This window comes from Drosophila persimilis, unplaced genomic scaffold, assembly GCF_003286085.1.
Source record: "Drosophila persimilis strain 14011-0111.01,24,50 unplaced genomic scaffold, DperRS2 tig00000124-arrow-pilon, whole genome shotgun sequence".
In the NCBI taxonomy this organism is placed as follows: domain Eukaryota; kingdom Metazoa; phylum Arthropoda; class Insecta; order Diptera; family Drosophilidae; genus Drosophila; species Drosophila persimilis.
In genome coordinates, this window is record NW_020825294.1 from 3,588,685 (window position 1) to 3,615,609 (window position 26,925).

General features: G+C 40.2%; 2 protein-coding genes across 2 annotated transcripts in view; one reads left to right on the forward strand and one right to left on the reverse strand.

Annotated features, from left to right (window-relative positions):
- Positions 1-26,925, forward strand: part of LOC6593664 (neural cell adhesion molecule 1) — a 73,750-nt gene that overhangs the window by 1,114 nt on the left and 45,711 nt on the right. The window lies entirely within an intron of this gene.
- Positions 23,815-25,103, reverse strand: LOC6593666 (putative carbonic anhydrase 3). Its single transcript, XM_002018800.2, has 5 exons — positions 24,992-25,103; positions 24,766-24,875; positions 24,621-24,711; positions 24,293-24,561; positions 23,815-24,229 (listed from the first exon to the last, which is right to left on the reverse strand). The coding sequence occupies exons 1-5, from the start codon at positions 25,086-25,088 to the stop codon at positions 23,888-23,890; spliced, it is 909 nt and encodes a 302-aa protein (XP_002018836.2). The 5' UTR covers positions 25,089-25,103; the 3' UTR covers positions 23,815-23,887.

Consider the following 26,925-nt stretch of genomic DNA (forward strand, 5'->3'; position numbering starts at 1 on the left):
TAATTAATATTTTTTTTGTTAATATTTATAGGATAATTTATATAATTTATGCATATATAATAATGTATAAAATATCCATACTAATTAAGATTTAATAATTAAAATTTATATTTTGTATTCTCTTATATTTTTTATTTTATGGTTTTAAAATTGATTTTATCATTTCTATTTTATTTTATAGATTACAATTTTTTTTATTAAATAATAATATATATAAATAAATATATATATATATGTACATATATATATATATACTAATAAAATTAAATACAAATATTATATATATATTTTATTTAATATATATATTTGTGATTCACTTATTATTTATTTTTTTAATTAACATTTTTTAATTTATCTTTCATTTCATAGTTTCTTTTCTACTTAATATTTGTATTTAATTTTATAAGTATCCATCATATTTTCGATTTTATAATTTCTATTTTATTATGTATGCATTTTTTTTCTTATTCTCTTATGTTTTATGTTTTAATGATAATTTATAATTTTTATTTTTTTTAAATTTTCCAAATTAATACGCTTTCTTATACATATATTAGAATTTACAGTTTTTACAATTTACAGAATTTACAATCGAGATGTTTCAGCTTTAAAAATTAATAATCAATGTTTTTAAAACGTTGGGGCTTTTTGGAGTTTGGGAATATACACTATGTCTTTATCTTTAAACTATACGTGTTCCGAAAATATAGTTCCATTAGTCAATTTCCGCGCAGTTCAAAGTTGACTTGTCCATTAACTAAACCTGCAAGTAACACTCGCTTTTCCGGTGATAAAAACTCGACAAAAATCGACTGTCAAAAAATGGAAACTTAAGCCAGAAACTGCACAAAACTGCAGCAACTGCAATATATTTCAAAAACTTCTCGCACAAGAAAATAAACCGAAAATCAATTTTCACCTAAAAAAAATGACCAACATTTAATGCCCGACTTGTTGTTGATGATGGATGCCCCGCAAGGGTTAATCTTTGCACCTTTTCTTTGGCCACGTTTTCCGCGCAGGAAAAACCGAACGGACCGAACGGGACCGAACGGGACCGAACGGGACGGGACGCTCCTTGACTTTTTGGGGGGTTTTTACAACATTTCTGTTGTTGAGCGTCCGCGATAAAAGGAGAAAAAAAAGGTTTAGCTGTCGGTCAAATCGGTTTTTGCAACAGCCACAAAAGTTTGCAACTGCCACACACACACAGAGAGAGGGTATGTGTGTGTGTGTGTGTGTGCGAGGACTGTACCTTCTAGTTTGCTGCCACTTACAACCGCCTTATGTCCGCTGCTGTCCCTGGAGTATTTTCTGGATAACTGCAGCAGCAGTCAACACGTTGACAAGTTTCTGGGTTTTTCTGCCAAGAGAGACAGGTAGTATGCCACACAGAGAAAGAGAGAGAGGGAGAGAGAAGTAGTTTCGTCATCTGTCAGGTGTATTTTCAATTTTCGTTGCATACTTTTCGGCGCATGCATTAGAAAATGGTTCAGGATTTTAAAGAGGGTCAACCGTGCTTAAGAGGGGTTCAGTGGTGGGGGGGAGGGGGGGAGGCCACTGCCAACTCCTTAAAGATTTATTATGGCCATGTTTCGGACTGTTGTTGTTTTGGCCAGTTTCCGTTTCGTGTGATAAAATGCTTGACACTTTTCTAAACGGCAAAACTTTTTGACTGCCAAAAGATTGGGAAACACACACACACACACACACACACACACACACTGCTATCTCTCTCTCTCCCTCTCTCTTTCCCCTGTTTTGTCTGCACTTTTTTAATGCTCTTGTCTGCTGCTTCTCTTGGCCGAAGTTCTTATCCTCTAACTTTCCGCCTTCCCCCTTTTTAGCTCTGTCTTTTGCAGTTTGTTGACACTGTCTCTGGCTTAGGGAGTGCGAGAGAGAGAGAGAGAGACAAAGAGAGCGACGCATAAAGTGGAAATGATTTACGCAGTTTCCCCCTTGCCTCTGTGTGTGTGTGTTTGCCAGTGTGTGTGTGCGTTTACATCCTGTGGGCATAATAAATAGCCCCAGCTTTTCGGCTGGCAGTTTTGTCAAATAGCTCTTCGGGAGCTACCAAAACACCTGAGAGGCTCTTTTTCGAGGGCCAAAACGAAGCGAAAAGTTAACCCAAACAGAAAGAGAGCTTAAAGGGGGGGGGAAGAGAGAGAGAGACAGAGAGAGTGTAAGTTTTTTTTTGGAGGTGCATAAACTTTTCAATCAACTCCAGTGCGCAGGTTGACTTGGCTTTTGATTTGTGGCGCTTTTCTGCGGGGGTTTTCCCGTCTCTTTTTTATCCCTTTTTTTTCCCTGGGAAACCAAACATCAGGAGAGCATTTTAGATGTCATTCTGGTTTATCGTCCTGACATTTTCCAACTAAAAGCAAGACTTTGAGCTGCTAAAAGAGATTTAAATGATGATTAGGGATGTTCCGGGGATTGTACAGGAAATTCTTGTATTTTATATAAGAGAAAATTACTTTACGGATCAGAGATTCCTTGGATACTCCTCAGCTTCTTCGCCTGCACTTCCTTTAAACAAAATTCAAATAAAAACCTTTCATCCTTAGAACAAATAACCCCCCACCCTCCCCCCCCACAGCCAGGCCCCAAAATCGGATGGAAAACTATAAAATTGTTCCACCCATTCCCGCCTGCCACCTCAATCTGCTGCCACTTGGCCAACCACAAATTAGGCTTTGTAAAAAATACTTTTGTGGCAATCAAATTGTTTGAGTTTCGTGGTGGCATTGCTTGAGTGAGTGACAAACCCAACCGCCCCCCGTCCAACTTTTCTATAGAATTTCTAATTACGATGAAACGATGAATTGACAAGTAGCTTGACAGGTGAGCAGCAGCGGAAGCAGCGGCAGCAGGAGGCCCACACCCCGCCCCCGCCCACACTGCCACAATTTCGGTGGCCGCTTTAATTAATTAAGAGTGAAAGAAAGCCCGAGGAGGAGGAGGGGGAGGAGGAGGAGGAGGAGGGCAAGAAACTTTGACTGTCACTGGGAAAATCCAAAGAATGCAAACACTAAATCTAGGATTTATTTGTCTTTGTGCAACAGAGAAATGAATTCTTGAGACTTTCAAAGGGATACAACATTTTATGTGTCTTTTGAGGATGCGATACGCGATGCCTCGTGCTGCATTTTGTAATCCTTTTGTGCATAGAATTTTCCTGAATTTGCCGCGCAATTTTCGACCAAAAAACATGAAAATGCAGGCAGCAAGCAGGCAGGCAGCAGGCAGGCAGCAGGCAGGAGGAAAATTCAAAGCATTCTGCCACAAAAGCCTTTAAAACAAAAGCTTGACTAAAATTCCATACAAAAACAAAAAAAAAAAAAAAAAAAGACAGAAGAAAACGTTGTAGCAGCGGAGAGAGAGAGAGAGAGAGAGAGCGCGAATGCTAGACGACAGGTCACAAAAGCCTTGCTACATGCCACATGCCCCCCTACTCCACCCCTCCTCCCATCCTCCCTCCCTGCGGGGACCCCCCATTGAGAATGAAAGTTTACATGTCGTGGCCAGGCGCCGTTGCCAGGCTTTTGGGGCATCGCCTAAAAATATACCACGAAAAATTCTAAAGAGTCGTCGAGCAGAAAGGGTTCTCGGCTCGGATGAGGGAGGGAGAGAGCGAGCGAAACGAGGGGTGGATGGAGAATAGAGGGTGGCTGGAGGGCGCAGGGGGGAGCCTCTTGCGGTGAATGGAGCATGAAAGCAACATTTTTCGGTTGGTTTCTTTTCCTCCTTCTTGCTCCTCCTCCACTTGCATTTCTGTGACTTTCATTTGCCATAAATTATTTTATGTTATTATTATACAATACATACGGAAAATGAGGAAAATGGGGTGGAGACTATGCGGGGTTTGTGGGGGAAAAGCAACAAGCAGAGTGGCAAATATTACTTACATTTATTGCATTTTGCAGTGGACGCGTCTAGGGAAAGTGTTTTTCCCCCGAAAATGTGCCACAATTTAACAGATATACTTTTATGCTTTTCATTGTTTATTTTTTGTACATTTTATTTATAGCTTTTTTGTGGTATTGTAATATTAAAATCTTTCGAATTTCCTGTTTTAAAAATAACAAAATTTATAGAAAATTTGCTTAAATGTTTCCAAATTCTATAGAGAAAAGTTTAGGATTAAATAATTCGTATTAATCTTTGTGGAATTTTATATCTGATGATATCTCAAGTGATTTGAAGTCTCCTCTTAAGTAGCCTGTTAATTACAAAGAAGGCAAATACAACGTTTAAGGAAAAAATTCCCCAGTAATGGAACTACCTCTTATACATGGATATATCTTCATTAATCAGGCCTTAATCATTCGCCCACATTAGGAAAGTCATTCCAAAATTAGAAAGAAAGGCATACCACACATATGTATATGCCCGTATTTGGTGTCTATTTTGGTAACCAATTAGCAAACCATTAGGAAAGGAAACCCATTCAAAGATGTCAAATAAACCCTTCGAAGTGCCTATAAATATCTACACACCATTTGGCAGATACAAACCACACAGAAATGAGGCCCAACCTTTTCTTGACTCTCGGGTTCTTCCGGGAAATTTAATCAATCCCAAGAACTATTTTTATTCGAAAAAAATGAGGGTTTTCGTTGGGTAAATAAATAAATATAATTTAAAAATAGGTTAGGAGTACGATTCCTTTGGCTAATTTCATTCCACATCAGGGCAGGGCAGGGCAGGGCTGGGCTGGGGCTTATTTTGCTGGCCATAAATTGAGTACCAGGAAGTGCCGCAATGAGTTCCAACCCTTTGGGCCTTTAAGCGCTTGATGATGATGATGATTTCGTGCCGACTCTTACGACTATATAATGGATATCGTGTTTTATAATTAATATTTATGGCCAGCAAACATACAGCCCTCCCAATGTGGGAAGAATACCCATCGAGTCCGGGCAGAGGGACATAAAAATTTCCACCAAGTCAATGTACGGGGTACTTGCCGTGTCGTGTCGTGTGGGTGGAAAATCATTGGGAAATGCTCTTCAGAATTCAGTGGACACTGCCCCACGGCTCGTGGGGGCTTGTAGGTGGTTCGTGTTGACCTGTGATTATGTAATAATTAACTGTACATTAACTATTTGTAACCATGAAATTCCATGAGCAACCGAAACTATAATAAAATACGAGCACTGTTCTGTGGTTTTTCCCCCTGCTTCCCCTCGGTTTTCCGTATGTTTTCTCTCTGTTTTGATTTGATCAAGCACGACATGGAAACAAAGAATATATACATACAACAACATGAATGGAAAATTATGATTACAGTATAACGAAGTAATAGATACACTAATTTAATGGGATCTTATTTGAAGGGTAGGGCTATGACGTTATCATCGGCGAAAGTAGGGAACGAATGGAGAGGAAACCCTTTTTCAGAGGAGATACAAAATTGCAAGTGGAAAAGGGATAGATAGATAGATAGATGAAAGAAAGATGGGTAATAGAAAGATAATAAATCATTTATAGATTGAAATATACATATAAAAAAAAGACATTTCTGATCAATAATTCATGGTATTATTTATAACTAAAAAAATCTGATAAAAAATAATACAATTTTTACGATTTATTATATATTATTAATTAAAACAAGCTGGTGGTAAAAATACTAAAAAAAATACTAAAAATACTAAGAAAAATACTGAAAAATACTAACAAATACAAAAAATACTAAATAAAATATTATAAAAATACTAAAAAATACTAGAGAGTGCTAAAAAATACTAGTTTTAGCAATATATTATTCTAAAAGATTGAAAAATGATCATTTCCACACATATTCTAAAAGTTAAAATAGATATATAGATGGATAGACAGATGCACCGATTGAAAGATGAATAATATATGGAATTAATGGACATATAACAGATAAAGAAAGATACATGGATCGATTGTTTGGTGGACAAATAAATAGTTTGACAGATGCATAGGTAAAAAGATATATACATACATATATAAGAAAAAAGATATAATGGAAATGCATTTAGACACATAAAATATATAGCTAAAAAGAACCCACCAGAAACCTCTAATAAAAGTCTCTTGCCGCCTTCTGTGGCTGTTTTTTTTCCTCAAGTTTCTCGGCCCTAGGATCTTCCTCTTTGGCTGTACAGAAATGTATCTGTTAATTCCTAACCATAAATATTCCATTTCTCTCACCCAAACACCTAACAAAAACCTTTTTCTACTAAAATGTTAGCCATGAAATTTAATCGCTAAACGATCCACAATCCAAGGGTATTTCTAATGGTCCCAAACAAATATTTATATATTAATTTTTAGTGCAATTTTTACGTGAAATTTAACACCGATATAAAAGGAGGCACGGCCCCCACGCAGGAGTGCCGGCAGCTGAGGCCACGGCCACACGATGCGTATACGTAATGGCAATTGAAATGTGTATAAGTATGGGTGTGTGTGCCTGTGTGTGTGTGTGTGTGTGTGTGAGTTCCGTTCCGTTGGAAAAACTATAACAATAAATCTCATTTATGTGTTTTTGTGCGATTTTTATGAGTTGATTTTTTGATACCCGACGACGCACCAGCTGAAAAATCGCCGAAAATTGTTCGTTCTTTAAGTAAGAAAATAGTTTAAATAAAATACAAAAAATTCCTAGAGGAAGAGAGAGAGTGTAGAGAGGAGGAAATGTAATGGTCACGCTTTGCCCAGGACTCTATAACGTAATCTAATTTAAGCTGCCATTAGTGTTTAGCATTGGGCTGGGGATGGGGAGGGGGGGGCTCCACCCACACTCCTGGACGGCTTCATCAATCAAAGGCAGCAGAGGGGGGCAGTGGAGCAGCGGCCTGTTTCCTGTGCCTGTGCGTGGGTTTTCTGCGTAATTTAAGTTCTGAACACGCGCCGCAGCAGCTTCAAAAATATGCTTTGAATGTGGCACAAACACACTCGTGGCACATTTGTAGCATGTGTTTCGGGGGCCGGGGGAGGGTTGTACTTGACAGGAAGCACAAGCAAAGCTCTTGGCCAAGCAATGTTTATTCAGCTAAATTCTGAGGGTGAGAAAAAAGGGGGTAATGTGGGAGGGGGAGGCAGATCAAAGGGAAAGAGAAAAGTTAAAGGAAAGAACACAGATATGGCTTTAAAGAACCACCAGATAGAGCCCCTTTCTGTGGGAGTATATTTCTTTTTTTTTTGGTAATTAAAGATTCTTTCCCTTCGGAAAACAGATCATTAACCATTATCAATTTGGGTTATCTAGCAACCTTCAATCGAATCGATTTAGCCCGTCAAAAGGTTAACGCCGCAAAGCCGTCTGTCTGCTGGTAAGCTAAAACCCCGTTCGAAAAGTTTGTTTAGAAGCGAAGGAAGCCGCCATGGAATAGGGCCAACATTTGCATACTCTCTGAAGTAATTGATTCTTAAACTTGACACCTTCTCGCCAGCGGCAACAGCAGCTATAAGCGGCTTAAAGGGCGGAGCCGGCCGCCAACCCAATCGCAACCCTCTTTTTTCTAAGCGTTTCTCCCCCTTTTTTTGTTTTTTGTTGAAGTGTAAATTTCTACTCCCCCTCTCCATCCTTTTTCTAAGCGTAAATTTCCCTTGCCACTAATTTCTTGAGCATCCATTTCGCGCCCTCCCCACCCCCGGACGCGGCACAAACAATATGCTGTCGCTATAGTAATGCGATCTGGCTCATTAAAAGATTTACCAGCCAAGAGCAGGGGTTCCGGCCCCCATTTGATTAGAGGTCCTGTGTGCTTATGGGGTGCCACCATTTAAAAGCCATTTGCCTGTCTGTCTGTCGGTGGGATGGCTTCTGTCTAGTGTCTCCTGTCTACTGTCTGCTGTCCTCTAGGTTCTCGCGCTGCTCCTTTGAGCTGCAATTAGATTTAACTGCGACTTTTCTGGTAAATATGAACAGCAAAATGCTCTTAATTTATGACCGACACTAATATACATTAATGTCTTGGGCCAACTCCTCTGGAAAGTGACACGGCCTGAGGTCAAGGGATCCTGCAGCCTTCATTTACCCGAAACCAGGACCACGACCAAGACACAGTCATAGACACAATTAAAAGTCCATGGCCCAGAGAAATGTTAATGACATTTTCGCAACAGTCTGCCACAGAGAGAGAGAGAGAGAGAGAGAGGGGGGGGGCAATCCTGCCTGAAAGGAGTACGAGCGGATGGCGATGGCCCTCTCTCCTTCTCTCTTAGCCAAGTCTGCACAAATTTTTAGCGAAACTACCGTAATTTGCATATTTTAAGTTGACTTTTATTGCATTAAAAATGGCAGTGGCTGTGGCAGTGGCAGTGGCTTTGCGGCAGCGGCAGCGGCCTCTACAGACCCAGACCTTGGGGCGTGTTTCCCGTTTACCCCGCCTCTACACTCGGAGAACTGAAACACACTATATTTCAATTAAATATTCGTTTTTGATATGCAAATATAGAGAAATTAAATGAAATTTTTATTTATTTAAACAGAAATTTATTAAAAAGACTTTATAACGGTCCATTCTTAATCTAAATATAAAATACTTTGAAATAAATATGAAATATTAAATTTTTAGGAAATATAGTTTATTTGAGTATGAAATATATTTATTTATTGTATGAGATATATTTAAATCAAAAATGTGCGTGTGAGCAAGTCGCAATTGCGTAAATTCCAATCACAAGAGGAACGAAGTAATGCACGAAGTCCAAAGAGACAATTGGAACGGAGACAAGCTTGACGGTATACATATAGAAAGATCATCGAACTTATTTATTTCCGCTATATATTGAATTTCTATTAGAAAATACAATTGATAACGAACAGAATTTAATATTCAGGCTTCCCTTCGGAGCAACAGAAGTGCTCAAGAGGCCTTCCTCCTAGTATTTTAATTTCTAAATCGATTGGTATACACTCTCAAATCCAACGTAACTATTTGTATGTAAGGCTGTCTTTTTTTCTCCGAGTGTAGCCTGATGTCTTGACTCCACCCTGCCTGTCGCCGGGCTCTTCCTCTACTTCTGTCTCTGTCTCTGGGTCTAGGGCCTCGGCCTTTGGATTTGGTTTTTGGTTTTCCCTTTTCTGCATTCAGCTTTCGGCCTTCGGGGGAGAGGGAGGGGGGCCCAGTGTCTCTGCCACAGCCTCGACCCTATGTAAAACTAGTAAAAGACAGATTACAAAAATACAATTAAAATGTTTTAGTGAAAATTAACTGCAGTTTAAATAAAATGCTACGCTGGCCAAGTGGAAACACAAAACCCAAACAAACCCTGAAGACGGCGACAACGATGTGGATGTTGATGATGGGATGGTAGGGGGATAGAGGGATGCGGATGATGGGGTGGGATAGTGGTTGAAGGCGACTACATTGCTGTTGTGGTTTTAGTGGTTTAAAGGTTTTTACGTTAAGTATACGCAACGGAGTGCATAGTCAAGACAGCAGAAAAGATGTTTGCATTTCCCCCACCTTCCGTGCCAGCCGTGCCACCGTGCCACCATGCCACAAAGGTGCCGCCCACCGTGCCACAGAAGGTGTAACGCTCAGAAGTGGCTTGAAGGGGATTTTGCAATTTGTTAGACTTCTTCTTGGTCGAGCGTCATCATCATCATTATCACCAACAGAACAGTGCCCTGCCTGTCCCGCACCCGAGCCATTTTGTAGCTGTTTCTGCGGCTGCCCTAGAAAGTTAATTGAAAAAAAGCAAACAGAATAACCACCGAAGGAGAAAACCGCCACACAGCCCCACACACAGCCACGGAACTGTCGGAGAGGCAGATGCCTGTCTCTCTCTTTGTGTGTGTGTGTGAAAAAAGGTTTAATTTAAATAAACTACAGAGTGGTTCTACGGTCTAGAGGTCCCAGGGTCTCTGCCGGCCAGGTGTTTGCGACTTTGCTGCGGCTTAGGCGTGTAACCCAACGACGTTTAGACATTTTTAGTGCCTGCCTGCCCCAGACCGAGAGTGGCCCCAGACCCACCGAGGAACCTCAAGGTAGCTTCAAATTGACTGCCGTTACCGGGCGGTGGGGGCGCGGGGGCCCTGGGGGATTAGATACTCCAAAGAAAAGTCAATGTGAAATTAAGCGAAAGACGGAAGAAACGATACACATACGAGTTTATGGAAGGTATTTATTGTTATGGATTATACAAAAAACAAAAACCATTCTATTTGTGGCAATCAATTAAGCGAAAGTTAAAGATTGCTTTTAATTGGCAGGCATTTAAGCCTCATGGCAGCAGCGGAAGCAGGATACATGATAGGTATTTGAAATTGAACGGAAATGAAGAGTGATAGAAGAGATGGAGGGGTATATATCGGAGGCATGAAGGAGGATAGAGGACAGAACAAAAAAATCCAGATGGTCTGAAATAAATTTAAAAATATAGAGGTATTAAAATAAAAATTCAAAAAGATGGAAATTTGAATTAAAATTTAGATTGAAATATATCGAAATTAATACTATTATTTTTGAAGCTTTTACGATCAATAGAGAATTAAGTTTAAGTAAATTTCTTTCTGTATTAATATATATATTTTATATTATTATTTATTATTTACTATTTTTATTTTGTAATTATTTATTATCATTATTATTTAGTATTATTATTATCAATTATTCTTATTATTATTTTTTATAAATATTATTATTTATTAATATTATTTTTTATAAATATTATTATTTATTATTATTATTTGTTATTTATTTATTATTTATTATTATTATTATTTTGTAATATTTATTTATGTTATTCTTATTTAATATATTAGTATTATTATTTATGTATTATTATAAATTAGTATTTATATTATATATTATTTATATATGATGTATATTATTCTCTCGCTCGAGGAGGGTTCGTTTTCGATTTATTTGCACATGCAACGGATATATTCTTATCTGAAAGTGTTTCCACTCACAATTCCGACTAATGAGTATCCTTTAGTCATAAATATCATCTAAAAGCATCCTTCCATTTTGTTATCCCATCGATTTAAATGGGATTTATGTTTGCTGCAATATTCTAAAATTTATGTTTTGATTTATGACAGAATATGACTTTCCCTTTTTTTGCAAAACAACAACAAGAAAATCCCCAACAAATCCAATTAGCAATAGGAAATCTCTCCCTCTCTCTCTCTCTTTCTCTCTGGCTGGTTGATTTTCCTTAACTATTTTCCTGTCTATTCCGCCGGTGTCGACTGTCGTCTGTCTGGCTTTTGTGTGTCTGCACCATTTACCCATTATCCTTCGTATTGTCTTGATTTTGCCTGCCTTTTCGTTTTGGTTTTGTTTTTTGGGGATCCTGGCTGCCGATCCGATCCCCGTGCAGCCTTCAAAATCCAATTAAACTTCAAAAAGTCATTGCCTTGAAATTCTCCACCACTTTCCTCCACTTCCTGCCTTCATTCTGTGCCTCTCCTCCACTTCCTGCCTTCATTCCGTCCCTCTCCTCTGTTTACTCCTCTCTTCTTGCTCTCTCTCCTCCATTACTGCCTCCATTCTGCCCCTCTCCCCTCTCCTTCCGCCCTGCCTTTCTCTTTTGTATGTGATGTATGCGCAATTTAATTTTTAATTACCCAAAAAAAAGAAACTTGTTCAAACACACACCAAAAGGCAGACGCAGGGAAGAACAGACAGGGGCTGACAGCGGGTGGGGGAGGGAGGAAGGAAGGTAGCAGCTATCGTAATACTTGGAAATTATCGCACTGCGCCAAATCTAGAAACAACAACAGAAAGTGAAGGAACACACAAAAAAATACAAGAACAAAACAGAAAACTTAACCGAAAATTCAAGGCGCCAACAGAGACACATGCGGCGACACTCCTCACACTCGCACGCAGACGTTGCTAACCTTGAACCTTGGGTTTTGGAATGAAGACGGGAAGGAGGAGAGAATGGTGGCGGAGCGGCGAGGAGCGGAGAGGAAGTCTGAAGTTGAGGGAAAGAATAACCAGCGCTGTTGTTGTAACATTATACTCGTACAAGGGCAGTGTCGTCGTCGTCGTCGCCGTCGTCGCCGTCGTCGCCGTCGTCTTGGTCTCTGCTGCTGCTGTCGCTGCTGCTCCTCTCGCTGCCACTGTCGCTTCTGCTGTCGCTGCTGCTGCTGGCGCTGCTGCTCCTCTCGTTGTTTCTGCTTTTGCTGCTGCTGTCGCTGCTTCTTCTCGCTGCTGCTGCTGCTGTCGCTGCTGTTTTTTCAGTCGCTGCTGCATCTTGCGCTGCTTCTTCAGTCGTTGCTGATTCTTCTGTCTCTGCTGCTGCTGTTAACTTTTTTTGTTGCTATTGTTTTTGCTGCTTTTGTCGCTACTGCTGTCGTTGCTGCGGCTCTTGTTGTCGCCTGTCTGCGCCTATGCATAGAAAATTGGTATTTTCATGTCCATAAATACAGAGAATACTCTTCTCCAAGGTCTCATGATTTTGTAGAGAATAAAGATAGAATTTTAGTCATAAATTAGAAGGACTTTATTGAGGTTTTTACTTATTTTATATATAATGTATATTAAACACATTTTTATTTTTTTATTATTTTATTCTTGCTATTTTTTATTTATTTTTTATTACGGTATTTTTAATTTAATTATCTTATAGACTCAAAAAGGTATAAAAGCGTATAAATAACGCCACTATTTTAAGACTAAATTAAATCGAATGAAAAACAGATGATGGCCGTTCCAGGGAAATTTTTAAAACTAAACCAAACTCCTAAAATGCCTTAATTTAAATCTTAATTTAAACACAGTATTTCCCAGCAAAAATCTGCTTGGCTCTATGGCTCCATGTCTCTGAACAGCTGATTTTTCAAGGGCATTCCCACAGCAGTATCTTTCGCTTTGGCTTTGGCCTCTCCTCCCCTCCGCCTGCCATCCGCCAGCTGGTATCTTTTGGAATCTCTTCTCTCTCTCGGTGCTCTCGGCGTGGCATCGTCCTGGTGTGGCGTTTAAGCAGCAGCGCTTTACACTAATAAGCAAAAGTGTCTAACGTAGCGTAGCTAAATGCGAAAGACAAACATTTCATTAACAAACACGCACCCACCAAAGGAAGAGGGGAGAGGGTGAGGGGGGATAGGCGATGGCGACTGGGGCTGACATTTATGTGTGTTGGAAACGAGAATACATATGTATGTACATATGTATATTTATGCCCATCTCGTTGTCTGTGTAGCCCAAAAAGGGCTGCCATTTCTGCTGCTAGGACACTCACACACGCCCCAGCACGTAGATCCTTTGTGCTATTACGTGTATGTGTGTGTGTGTGTGTGTGCGGACGAAGGGTGTGTTTCGAAATTTCATAATATCTTTTCATTTCATTCTGTCTTTCTCTTTATTTTTTCTCTGTTTTTTTTTTTCTGGTTCGTCCTTACTTTATTTTAAGCTCTTTGCTTGATTAGAAGGTGTTGGCACAAAATGTCCTTTTTGTCTACTCTCTCTCTCTCTCTCTCTCTTTGAGCTGTGTCTGTGTGTGTGTGTGTGTCCTCTGTGTATCTGTGTGTGCCTCTTGTTTGCTTCAAATATTAGTATTCTTGCTTTTGCTTCATGTGTAATTTACATTTACGCTCAGGCGTCAAAAATTTAATAAAACCATTTCTACTCTCTCGCACCAACCCACATTTTCCATCCCACATTTCCCAGTTTTCCCCGCTTTTCCTACTTTATAAATGTTTTTATGCAAATGGGTGGGCTAGCCCTCGCTCGATCCCATCGAAAGTGATAATTTCACCGTTCACTTTCCCTGCCACATGCCTCATGCCACATACCACCGTACTCTCTCTCTCTCTCTTGTCGTTTCTTTATTGGCAGTGCACGGATACATCATCATTCGGTGCCGCTCTGCCACCTTTTTGCAGGTTGTCATAAAACAAACTTTGTTCGTGCCACAACCACAATCAAAATCATCCGCCACAGAGCATCCCCCCCCTTACCGCCACTGTGATCCCCTGCTGTGTGTGTGAGGGGGGGGGCGACATAAGCCACATAAAATTTCAAAAGCTGCTCTCTCTCTCTCTCTGTGGCTCTCGGGGAGTGTGTGTGTGCGTTCTTGCAGATATTCAGGCACGGGGGCTATAAATGTCATATTTTATCTGCTGCCACTACTCCTTCCGCTGCTCCTGCTGGCTCCTGGCTGGCTCCTGCTTCCTGGCTGCTGCTAAAAATAACAATTTCTAGAGCAAAACTTTATTAAAAATTTATTTAATGCTTACCAAAAGCGGGGAGGCACCCTTATTGGTGGTTTTTTAAAGTTGCGCTGTAAAGTAGACAACGATTTTTGCCGTGCGCCCAAAGCGCATTTCGGTTGTGTGTGTGTGTGTGTGTGGGTGGGTTTCCTTCCTAGCAACCACATCAAAGAAAAATATATACTTGATATATTTTATAATAAATTTAAATTGAATTGAAATTTGCGGCTTAAAGAAGCGCAAATTTTGGTCTCCAGGGAGAGGAGACCTTCACCTCCTTCAGGGCCTCACGTGTGCGCTGTGCAGTGTCGTGTTAAAGCCAAGTTTTGTGACTCTCATAAATCTGTGTTCATTAAGCCGCACAGCTCCACACACGAAAGCATCTCGGTGGAGAACGGTGGTGGGGCGGGGGGTCGACATCGTGCGACCTAAAAATACCAAAAATCAATACGAAATACATGCAACAAAAAATAAAATAAAATCAAAATGAAGCACACACGTGCAACGTTTACAAGTGCAACATTTTTGTACAATGTACAGCATCGAAAGGACATCCACACACACACCCACACACACACACACGACTATAACTATTTTGCATAAAATAAAATTTTGGTATAGTTTTTATTTTCATTTTTGGTTTTTTGTTGTTGTTGGTTTCTGTGGCACTGATATATAGAATACAAAGCACGTAGCACGTCCCCCACTCTCTCTGAATGTGGCCTGGGTGGGCCATTGTCCTGCCCGCATATGTCCTTTTGTTGGCCGCTCGTTTGTTTGTCGCCAAGAGACAAAAGCTAAGAGCTAAGAGGAATCTCTCTTTCACTCTCTCGTCGCGTCTCCTCTGCTGTTTCTGCTCGTCTATTTATTGACCCAAATTTCAACAATTGCAACTTTAAAAGAATAAAATGAAATAAAACTACGGAATACGGAATAAGCCTGGAGAAACGGCCGGGCAGACGATGACAGAAACAAAAGTTTTAAAGGGCATATATATGGGGGTGGATGGGGGAGGCCTGCAAGGGGCTGGATTCTCTAGAGAAGTCACCAAAATGTGGAGACAACAAACTGACTGAAGAGGTTACATTTTGTACAGTGGAGGTACAGTGGGTGCTATAATTTTAAAGTGGGTTATAATTGGGAAAGACATATATATTTATAAAGAAATAATTACTAGAATTTATTATTATTTAGATGGAATCTATCATGGAATAAATCCCTAAAATAACACTGAACGGTCCTCTATATTTATTTGTTCTCTCTACTGCCTTTATGGCTATGCCCCACACTGTAGTCAACTTACATTTATACCCTACTTGTGGACTCGACTCGACTCTTAGTCTCCTCTGAATATTCATATTTTGCTCGATCTGGAAAGGGGAAAAAAAGTTATGAATTATTAAATATGAACACAATTGTCTCTTCGTCTGGCAGACAACAAGAGAGACAGAGACAGAGAGAGAGAGGAAGAGTACGAGTGAGAGTGAGAAAGGTGGAAAATATTTCTGCTTTTTCGTGTGAAGTAAAAAAAAAAAGAAAATAAAAATAAATGCAACTGCAGCCTCATGTCCCATGCAAATGTTGTCGCTCTCTCAGGTGCTTTGCATGTCTCCCCCTCTCTCTCTCTCTCTTTTTTCTCCCTATCTCTCTCTAAAATGTTGCATTTGTGAGGGGCAAAATAATGCGTGTGGCACCAAGAGCTGTTGCAAAAATTAGGTGACACAATTTCACACAGCCTCATGGATTTATTTTTTTTTGTTGCCTCATTTTTGTGCTTCCCTTTTTTTGGGGCCAAAAATTCTAAATGCACTTTGAAATGAGAATTGTGCTCGGCAGAAGCCCATGAAACGAGAGTGAAAATTGTTTTATTAAAATGTACAGCAAAGGAGTTTTTCGGGTACTAATTGGAGTTCCTAAAGCAGTGATAATTGTGATTGAGATGATGGGATTAGGTTTACGGAAAAGTAAGGCTCTTGAGAAATATTTTCCGGAACTAGGTTTCAGCATTTTAGGAATCATTAGGGGGATTCATTCATAATAAAATCCTACTTTCAAACAGAAAGTGAGACAGAGAGACTGCACTTTAGCCTGAGAGTGAGAGAGAGAGAGACTGCACTTTGCTTTGAGAGTGAGAGTGAGAGAGAGAGAGAGACCTCCTCTGATTGAGAGTCATGCAACGCTGGGCACTTGTTTTCTTTCATTTAGGTGCTGCCCTGTCTAATAACACTATTTATGAGGCTTTATACATATTTCCACCTCCTCCACAAAGATCTCCCTGTAGGGCCCTGCCCTACCCTCCTCTCTTTCTACTCCTTTATAGCCCCACATCCATTCCCATCATAGCATATGCTGTTGGAGGGGAAAAGCATAATAATGAGTTAGGTATTCCTCTCGCAGCTAAGCTGTACTTTCCTTGCACCGCCTGGACACGGCAGGAAGGCGGGAAAGAAGTACCGGAAGGACATGGAACGAAACAGGAACAATGACCTTTAACGCTCTTTAGCCATTAATGATATTCATGCGCTGGCTATTTCCTGGTCTGGACCTCAGCTTACACTTTATTCTCGCTCTCTTCATTCGCTTTATTCTCTTGTTTTTCTTTTTATCCCTCATCCTCTCGGCCATCCTCTCGGCCATCCTCTCGGTCGCTTGTCGGCTGGAGAGTGGAAATAACTTACAATTGACCTCGTTAGGCGGCTGTCATGTGTGCGTGTGCCAGTGCGTGTCCCTGCCTTTATCTTTGTCCTGGCTAGTAGTTTGGCTTGGCTCTAGTCTTCTGACCTCTCAACTACATTATTTCCTGCACATGTCCAGCACCAGGGCATAAGCGACGGGCCAAGAAGCAAAGATCCAACGGCAAAGGCAATGGCGGCTAATGCTGATCCAATTATGGTCTTGGCCGAAGATGAAGCAGATGCAAGTGCAGATGCAGATGCAGATACAGATACAGATACAATGTTGTGCTTAAGAGCTGCTTGAAGGCACACTGAAGCAAATGCAAGACAAATACTACTTTTGAATCAGAGAAAATAGCGCCATTCTCATGTCAACGGAGAAAACATGGAAATTTTATTGATTTTTAATTTATTGGTGGTAATAATTGTGCTAGAAAATATTATTCCAAAATGTTAGGGGAATAAAGCAATTTATTTTACGTGTGATTAGCGCTGCATCTTGTGTGAATGGCAAAATATGCAGACACTAAAAGACCGACTGTCGCTTTTTGGAAGAAAAATCAAGGGCTATAAAGCAAATCCCATAAAATAGATTATAATCCGTTTTAACTGTTTCTTCTCTCAAGAAAAACAGAGCCATTCACATGTAAACGTTTTTATGAAATTTTTGGTGAAATTAATAAATGATTTACAAATTTCTATGAATAAAAGTCTCACAACTTTTTGTGTAAACAAAATCACAAGGGATTTCCCTATGACCCACGGTGAATGGCAAATGCGGCGCGTCGGTGGAAAGCGTACCCGTACCGTGCCACAGCTGCTGCCCCAGCTGTTGCTTAAGTAAATTATAATTTTTCTCCTGCCTCTTTGTTCCTGGGCCGTGGTTTCCTTTGTTGCTCTTGCAAAAGTTAATTAAATTTAAATTACATTTCGTTTGTGTTTCGCACTCGCTGGCGCTGGCGATGGCTGCCTGCTAAAAGGATTTCCTACCAGTTTTTGCATTAAAGGCGCGCACAAATAAATTAAAAATAATTGCGTTCGGGAAGCCCCTCCAAAGGGAGAGCTAAACAAATCAACGCGCATGAAATTTTCAACACATGTGGGGATATGGTGGATACGGGGGAGGGGGGGATTGCCATTCTCCCGGAGGACTCCAACACAAAACAGGACGAAAACATAACTTGTTATCTTTTTTTACGAGAGTTTGGTTTCATTTTTGTTTTTCTGTTTTCTGTTTTCTTTCTTGTTTTTTTTTTTTGTCGTTTTGTTATTGTTGTTTATCATATGAGGACATGTATGATATAAGCTTTGCTTTGCCGGTTCTCCTTCCTCCTCCCTGGTGTAAATGTGTAAACACGCGCTTATCAATGTGTGAGTGTTGGATCGGTGCGTATCTCTGTGTGTGTGTCGGTGTGTGTGTGTGCTGCCGCTGTCAAATGTCACTGCCAGTTGGTTATGTGGCTTTTGACTCAGCAAAGGATGAGGCAATGGGGCATGGGGCACGGGGCACGGGACACGGGACAACAGCAGCAGCGGTTCGGAAACAACAACATTGCTGACATATAACAATAAAATGGAATCGTTTATATTTTGTTATTATTTGATATACACTCTGCAGAGTGGGAAATCGCGGGGTAGCATACATTCCAGAGGCAAGATGGAACTTGTGGCACAGATGGAGGGTTTTTTTCTTGGGTAATTCAAAGGTTTTTAATAATGAAAAATCTTCCCTTTTTTGGGATATTTATTATTTTAGGGTTTATTTTTGAGATATTTTTATGCATTTTATTAGGATATTTCCCTCCATTAAGGAGTCTTTATTAAGAGCATTTTAAAGATTTTTCTAAAATTAATTATGATCAAAAAAAAAAAATAACCACAGATATAAATGTGCATGATTCTCTCCCAGTGTGGCTTAGCCCCAGATAGTGGACCTGCATTTTCTGATAATTTTGGGGAATGTAGTTTGATTTTATTTATTTTATTAAAGTACTTATTTATTTTTATTTATTTATATCATTAATTTACTCATTTATTTTATCTTTATTTATTTTATATTTATTTATTTTATATATATATTTATTTTCTTTTAATTTTATTTATGACGCTAATTTTATAATTTAAAAATTCCTAATAAAAAAATATCTCTGGCACTTGAGAGATACTCAGATCTTTCCATTAAAAAGCCCCTCGCCTCACCTCGCCTCGCCTCGCCCCACTCATAATTTATTTATTTAAAGAGTAACCTTCGTTTCATCTCGAAATTGCTTCTGGCCCTTAAATCCTCCCAGTATATGGCTTATATGGTGTGCCGCCTCCACTTGCCTTTACTCCAATTTCCACGCGCGGGCTGCCATAAGCCGTCCGGGGGACAAAAGCCATCATAATAACTACACATCGGTGTTTGCCGTTGGTTTTTTTCTCTCTATTCTTTTTGTTGCTGTGTCGCCCGTCGCCCATCGCCTGTCGTTGTGTGGTAAGGTCATAGGAAAGTAGGTTGAATATTTGCAATATACGGGGGAGCTGTGTGCCTGCCCTCTAGCCCTCTAGCCCCCTCTTTAAACGTATCACCGCACAAGTGTTAAAATCGCTCATCATGTCAATTCTTGCACAGCTGCGGGCAGATGAGATGTGGGATGGATGCAGGGGCTGTCGGGGATCTGGGATTGGAGGAGGGCTCTCGCTATTGAACTTTATGGCCATAACAGCAGATGTATATAAACCAGTACATACTCGTATATGTATTCTCGCAGCACACATATTTGTACAATATTTGTATGTTTTCTGCGATGACAATCGCTGTGTTATGCTGAGCTAAGCATTTCCATCCATTCAATCGCAACACCACCACCACCAACAGGCATGCGGCATGAGGCATGAAGCATGAGGCAGCAGCTGCCTGCAATTGTTGTGGCATTTTAAGTCGGCTCAGATCGTCGTCTCTATATATATATACTACACCTCTGCTTGTATGTGTGTGTGTGTGTGTGGGGGGCAGCATCGGTGGCTGACAACAATTGTGGCAAATGTGGACGAGCATTAGAAGTACTGCACAGAGAAAACCGCACTTGTTTGGTTATTGGCCCCATAAAAATACCAAATAAATCGAGTTTAACTGTACATAAAATACCAACTTCTTTGAGAGATTACAGACTCGTAAACTGAACAAAGTAAACACAATTGCAGGCAACGCGCAAACAGTGTTTTTTTATGGCAGAATATACCAAAGAATTGCCAATGTTTAAGACTTTAGAAAAGTGTTCCCTTAAATCGAATAAAATTACTGAATATACTGATTAAATACTGAACCGTAGAGGTATGAGATGTAGAAATTTTAATGAAAAATTAAGGCTTAGTTATACTCGTATATTTTACTGAATACTTAGTGCAGTGTGGCAGAATCTAGTATTTTCAATATTTTTGTAGAAATATTTAACAAAAAAAAGTAACAAAATTTTAAAAATACTTATACGATAATTAAATTGTATATAAAATTGATTTTCCAATATTTTTGATGAAATTGAATCAGATTGAATACCAAAATGTAGTATTTTTGATATTTTTCTGATTTTTATTAGTATTATTCTTATTATTATTTCGTTTTATTTATCTTGTAAAGTTTGGTATTTTCTTTGTATTTTTAGAATTTTATTTGGTATTTTTCTCAGTATTTTTTCAGTATTTCTTGTATTTTTGATAATATTTAATTTTTGTAATTTCTCGTAGTACTTTTTTTTCTGGTATTTTTGCAGTATTTTAGTTATTTCTAGCCCCAATTGGCATTCTTTATTAGCAAACATTAGTTAGCCTTTCGTGCATGGTATTTTTATGGTATACAGTATTTTTATACCGCGCATGCATTTCTTATTCATGGGGCGATAAACTCAAACCCCCGGCACATACTCAATCAACTGCCAAACGACATCAAATGTGGCCTGATTCCCACTGCTTCCCTTGCTCTATTCCTTCTTCCCACTCTTTCCCCCCACCCCCTCCCCCTTTCAATCATAACTGTGCTGTGTGTGTGTTTGGCCCGCAGAAGAAAAACTCCAAAGAAATGCCACAAAAGTGTTTACATAGCGTCAAAGGAAAATATTTTATCGACACGCACATGGCAGACACCCCTCTGCTCCACTGCCACTCCCACTTCCACTCCCACTCCCACTCCACTTGAACCATCCAATCTTCCGATTTCTCCCACTCCTTGACTTGATTCGCATGTTAACAACTACAAGGGGTGTGGGAGGGGCAGAGGCAGGGGCAGGGGCACAAGGACCAACGGGCCAAAAACAAGCAAAAAGGAAAAGCAAAAAGGCGCAAAAAATTATTGCGCTTTATCTTTTGATTTAACCTTTTGTGCGACAAAAGCTTTTAATATGCAAATGACTAAATGAGCGTCTTGAGGCTATTGGCAGACAGCGGGGAGGGGGGGTTGGGGGTTGGTTTTAGGGGTTGGTGGTTTGGTCAATTGGTAGATTTGCACATTTCATTAACGCCAAAGGAAACTCCTACTCTGCTCCCAACTATGCGCTGACGATGCGGAGAAAATTCCTACACTTTGATGTTCTTCCAGGGATAACGAAGGAGTGTGTGTGTGTGTGTGTGTGGGTGCGTTTGCCCAAGTGCTAGTGTGGCACACTTCAACACACTTATTCATGCACATTTGCATATCATTATGTGTGTGTGTGTGTGTGTGTTGCGTGTGTGTGTTTGTTTTTTGGGAACCTTTCCCTCTAGCTTCATTGCCCTTCTCTCTGGTGCTCGATTGCCCTTCTCTTTCACCCATCATATTGCCTAGATTTAAGATTATGAGCTGCCCTGAAATTCTGTGGCACACCACTGTACGACTAGTCCCCCCCCCTCTTGTTTAGTATGTAAATCTCTCGCACCCCCCAAGGCCCCACTGTTTAGGCTTTGGGTCGCAGGTGGTTCTGTTGTTGGCGGGGGGGCGTAGAAGGTTATTAAGTCGGCCCCTGGCTTAAAGACTTCTGGCCCTGAAATGCCACACACAGCTGATGATTTAAGTTTCGTTGCGGCACAAAGTTTCGTGCGAAGATAAATGCAAGAAATTGGAAATTTAAAAGAGCCCAGAAAAGCAACAACCGAAACAAATGTATTTATCGCTGGACAAGCGAAGAGTTTTTAATGTTTCGTTGCCTGCCTACCTGGAAGAAGGAATTCCCATAAATTCATTGGAAAAATGGCAAGAAAATAATTAAAATTCTGTGATTGAAAAATGTATAACCCATCCCCTTGGGGGACCCAAGCAGTTTATTAAAGAGTCGGTTATCTGCGCCACAAAAGATACTTTACCCGCCCCCACCCCCGACACCCATTTTCCCTTTCAACTTTTGATAAATTTTCTGTCAAACATTGCTTCCTCTATGGGCCCGAAAGTCAACTAAAACAAATTATATTTAAATTTTGGAAACATTTAAGGCCCCCAAAGGAGCCATAAATTGTCTCGCCTCTGTCCTGGCCGCAAAACCTGGACCTCGAGGAGGTCCTCTCTCTCTCGCTCTCTCTGAGAGAAAAGTTTTTTGCACACTGCTCCTGTCGTCTCATTATGGCTGCCATTTAAAACAAATTCAATATTCGCCATGGCTTTTTCTGTGGAGCAGAGCTTGCAACTTGGTCAACACCTTTGAACTTTCCCCTGCTGGCCCCTGATGCTCTCTCGTTTTAGCATGAAATTGAAAATGCTTTAGAGAGAAGCGACTTGATTTGAGCCCCCCCCCCCGTACCCCAGAAAACTATCCGCAACAACAACAACAACAGCAGGAAACAGGACTGGCAACAGGAAACCCCAAAGCCAAAGCCAACGCCAAAGCCTTGTTTCAAAAGTTCCCCAGGTCCAGGGTCCTGGGTCCAGGTCAGGGGGGTCAAAAGTGCCAACGGGGCAGATACAGAGAACAGATTTCTGTTACTTTATTATAAAACTGGGCTTAGTTCTTGGCCTCGATTGTTGGCCCCTAAGTCCTCTCTACCCCCCTGCCCGCCCTTTGGTTGATGTTTGTGTTGCTTCTGGTAGGAAATTTATGCAGAAGTTGCTTCTTGTTGTTGCTGTTTGTTGCCGTTGGGGGGTATCGATGTTTGGTGTAGTTATTGACTGGGGCTCTACTGTACTGCTTCTGCTCCTCCTTGCTCCTCCTCCTTGCTCCTCCTGCTGCTGCTGATTCCGAATATGCTAATGCCTGGATACGGCAAAACGTTCTTACAGTAGCTGCCATCAGGGATATTCCACTAACTATTTTTGGCTTGATTAATTCATTTTCTAAACAGCTGTTTTGCTTGAGAGGTAGAGGCTTGGTAAATGATGAAATCATTGTCATTAAATGGCGCCAGAATACCCCTATCTTATAATTATAAGACAGAATACACATTTCTAATAAAATATAGCCAAAAATGCGCTACAGAACGGTCACTCTAAAAATAAACTAAGCTTCAACCTTGAAGTTGCTTCAGTTTTGGTGTCTAGAGGGTCTAGAGGTCTGCTTTGAAGACTTTTAAAGAACTTTCCAATAACAGCTGATCGCTGGAAGTAAATTCGAAGAAAAACACATAAAAAGCAGTTGCTGGAATACCCCTATTGCTGTTTTTGCTGTTCATGCTGCTGTATTTCCCAAGCCATGGCAATTCTGCTACAGGAGGTACTACTGCACTTTTCTGTTTACTTTAAAGCTGGGAATATTTCTCATGTTTGTGCAGTATTTTGTATTAGTGGTCTTCCCGCTGTTGCTGCCTCTTAACCCCCGTTGTATCTGTGGGGGGTTAAGCTCAAATTTATCCCATTTACTCTCCTTCCATACCCCACTCCCGCTTGGGGTCCAGAGATGCGATAACAATCAATAAGCCAAGAGAAAACACAGGAAATATGGAACAAGAAAGAAACCAGAGAAATGTAAATGGTTTAAACTTGAGAGACAGCCGCAAAGATGAGCCCGAATGGGGGGTTGCCCTGCCCTACCCTGAACTGCTCTGCTCTTTGACTCTTGGTAGAGTTTATTATGTATTTGCTGTCCTTCGAAAGGGGGGAGGCATATAGGGATATCCTTCATTATCGATTCGAATTAATGAACACCGTCCTGTCATGCAGGTTCTGGACATAGCGATAGTTGGCCAATAGTTTTTGACCCCCGAAGCTCGTTAGATTCCAGAAATTGTTCGCCTCATCGACGCCTATGGGCAAGGTTTGGCTGAACACCGTCCAGGTGACCACCTCCTGGCAGTCGGGCGTCGTCAGGGAGCCGCTGTACGTGAAGAACCTCTTGGTGTTTAGGTCGCCCAACAGCTCCATCAAAGTGAGGTCCTCCTCGATAAGCGTCTGATCCTTGAAGCGTCGAATTTTCAACAGTTGATCGGTGATTTTTTTGAGCGCGCGAGCAGTGTAGCCTGGACCCTGAAATAAATGGATATTTCTGTCTGAAAGAGTGCCTTGTTTTTGTCGTGGCCAAAAGTGTACCCTGTCGATTCGGAAGATAACTGCGAGTATGGCGAGACCATCCTTATGCTTGACGGCTTCGCTGAGATTTGGGTACCGGAAGTTCCTGTGAACAATTTGCATCTCCACATCGTGGTGTTTCCCCTCGATCCAATGCTCGGCACCCCCCGCGGTCCATATCGAGGATCCCCAGTGGAACTGGAGGCTCTCCGCCATGTAGCGACCCTGGAGCATGCCGCCCGTTATGTAGGGTCTCCTGTTGTTCCTCGTTTCCGGTATATCCATGTGGGCTATGGGGTATTTTTCGAGAGTTATACGAATCGAATGGACAGCCGAGGACCTCGCCTACCCGTGTACCCATTGTTCTGCAAAATGACTGGGAAACGCAGTATTTCGTCGTAGTTCTCGAACTCAATATCCGGCAACGTAATGAAAACTGACTGGACAGAAATTACGGGTTTACTGCAATCAATTGCGTTTTGTTCAAAACTCACTTTCTTGGCATCCAATCTGATGGGGGATTGTTCCTGCCCCGTGTTGCATATACCGCGCCAGTTCTGGCCATGTCGCATGTAACTCCAGTGGCGCGCTCGAATTTCGTTGGCTGGAAAATCGGGAAAATTAAAGCATCCACCGAGTCGAAACTGAGATAATTTCCATCCCCTGTTGTACTTATCTGTGGCGCCTCTCCCAGCCTTCGTTCTCGAGTCGTCTACCCACCCAGATTGACCTGCGGCGGTGGCTCCTGTGCATAGGACAGCGGCACGAGCAGCACAAGTATTTGAAATATCCTCAATTGTGGCATCGTTTTTGGCATTGTTTGAGTCCGTTCACATTTTCTGAATGTTAAACTGTGGCGACCGCCGACTTACAACTGAAACGATTCGATCCACCGGCACAGATCGACAGCCATTATACGATTAGTGTTTTAGCCGCGATTATGCCATGGCAGCGATACCCCAAATCAGAACGTCTCGGTACTGGGCTTTAAGACGAAAACCTTAACGAAAAATGGTAGTATTTTAAGGGAAAACAAATACAAATGGCCCCTGAGATCATGGATAGAAAGAACTACCACAAAATCTACTGTCTACAAATCTACAAAGAAATTTTGCTGATTTACAAAATTTGTTTGGTTTCACACAAATCAAAGTAAAATGCAATCGCCTTTTCTATATTATTGCTTCTACAACGATATCGATAGGAAAGGCATGCCAGTGTAAAATGATACAAGGCCAATTTAATAAATTATGGATTATCTGGCGCAATATTTATAGGGAAAAACATGATCTGGAAAGAATGAAAATCCTGAAATTGTAATATTTTCTTTTAGAATATTTATGCCATTAAACTGAAGCCCAGAGCGGAAGCATTAAAATCGAAGGGTTTTCATTCGAATCTTGAGAGAAATAAGAAAATATTAGTTTAAAATATATTTAAAAATATTTTTTAAATGATTTCATAGTTAAATAGAATATATTCATATTTTAATTAAATATATTTTTGCCTCTATTTCAAAGTGTTTTATATTTAAATTAAACATCAAATATTATTTAATTTAATGTATTTATTTTATTTTTAAATGTTTTATATTTAAATTAAATATTATTAAATATAATAAATTTATTTCAAAGTGTTTTGTATTTAAATTAAACATCAACATATATGTTTTAATTTAATGTATTTATTTATTTTAAAGTATTTTATATTTAAATTAAACATGGGACAAATTCAAAACCTTTTTGAAAACATTTATACTCAAACGAAAGTAAATTCCATTTAATTTCGCTTTGTCTTTTTTTTTTAAGCCGAATATTCAATTTAAAAATGGATGTATTTATGTTTACTCTACCATTTTTCTTTCAGTGTACCCTCTGCCGCATTTCGGCATTTTATTTTGACGAAAATCCCTGAGCAGCTAATCTGTGGATTAAAAATGAAAGCAGTTGCGGGAATACCCCTATTGCTCTGCTCCTGTGCTTTTTAGTTTCCTCTTCAGCTTTGAATATTTCGCATGTTGCTGCCTCTTGGCCCCCATTGTATCTGTGGGGTTAAGCTCGAATTTATCCCATTTACTTTCCTCCAGTTTCTGGTTCTCCCTGTCTCCAGTCCCGCTGCGGTCCAGAGATGCGATAACAATCAATAAGCCAAAAGGAAAACAAGAAAAACAAGCAATAAGTAAGGGAAACCAGAGAAATGTAAATGGGTTAAAATTGGGGGACGGGACGGGGGCCAGAGTTGGGTTAAAACCAAAATCATGTAGATGCTTCTCGACTTTTGGCTTTCTATAAACAGGGGGACTTTATTTAAAGGGGAAAATGTCTGAGATTTAGTTGGATTGATGGCAAGATCTTGCAAGAGTAGAAACTAAATATTTTCTAGAACTTTTCGTGCAAATTTCGAGCCAAACTTTTTAAATAAATTTTCATACACAACAAGTTCCGTCATTTAATTGAATTTGATGGCAAAATATTATGAAATTTGAATATTTTTAGCTGCCTGTCTCTGTTACTGTCTTGAATTTGGTTTTATTTCAATTTAATTTCATGTCGAGGCTGCCTGGCTGTCTGCCAATTTGTCCAGCAACAAACTAGAAAAAAGAAAGAAAAAGGAATTCCGAATTTGATTAAATATCAAATGTAATTTAATAAAAG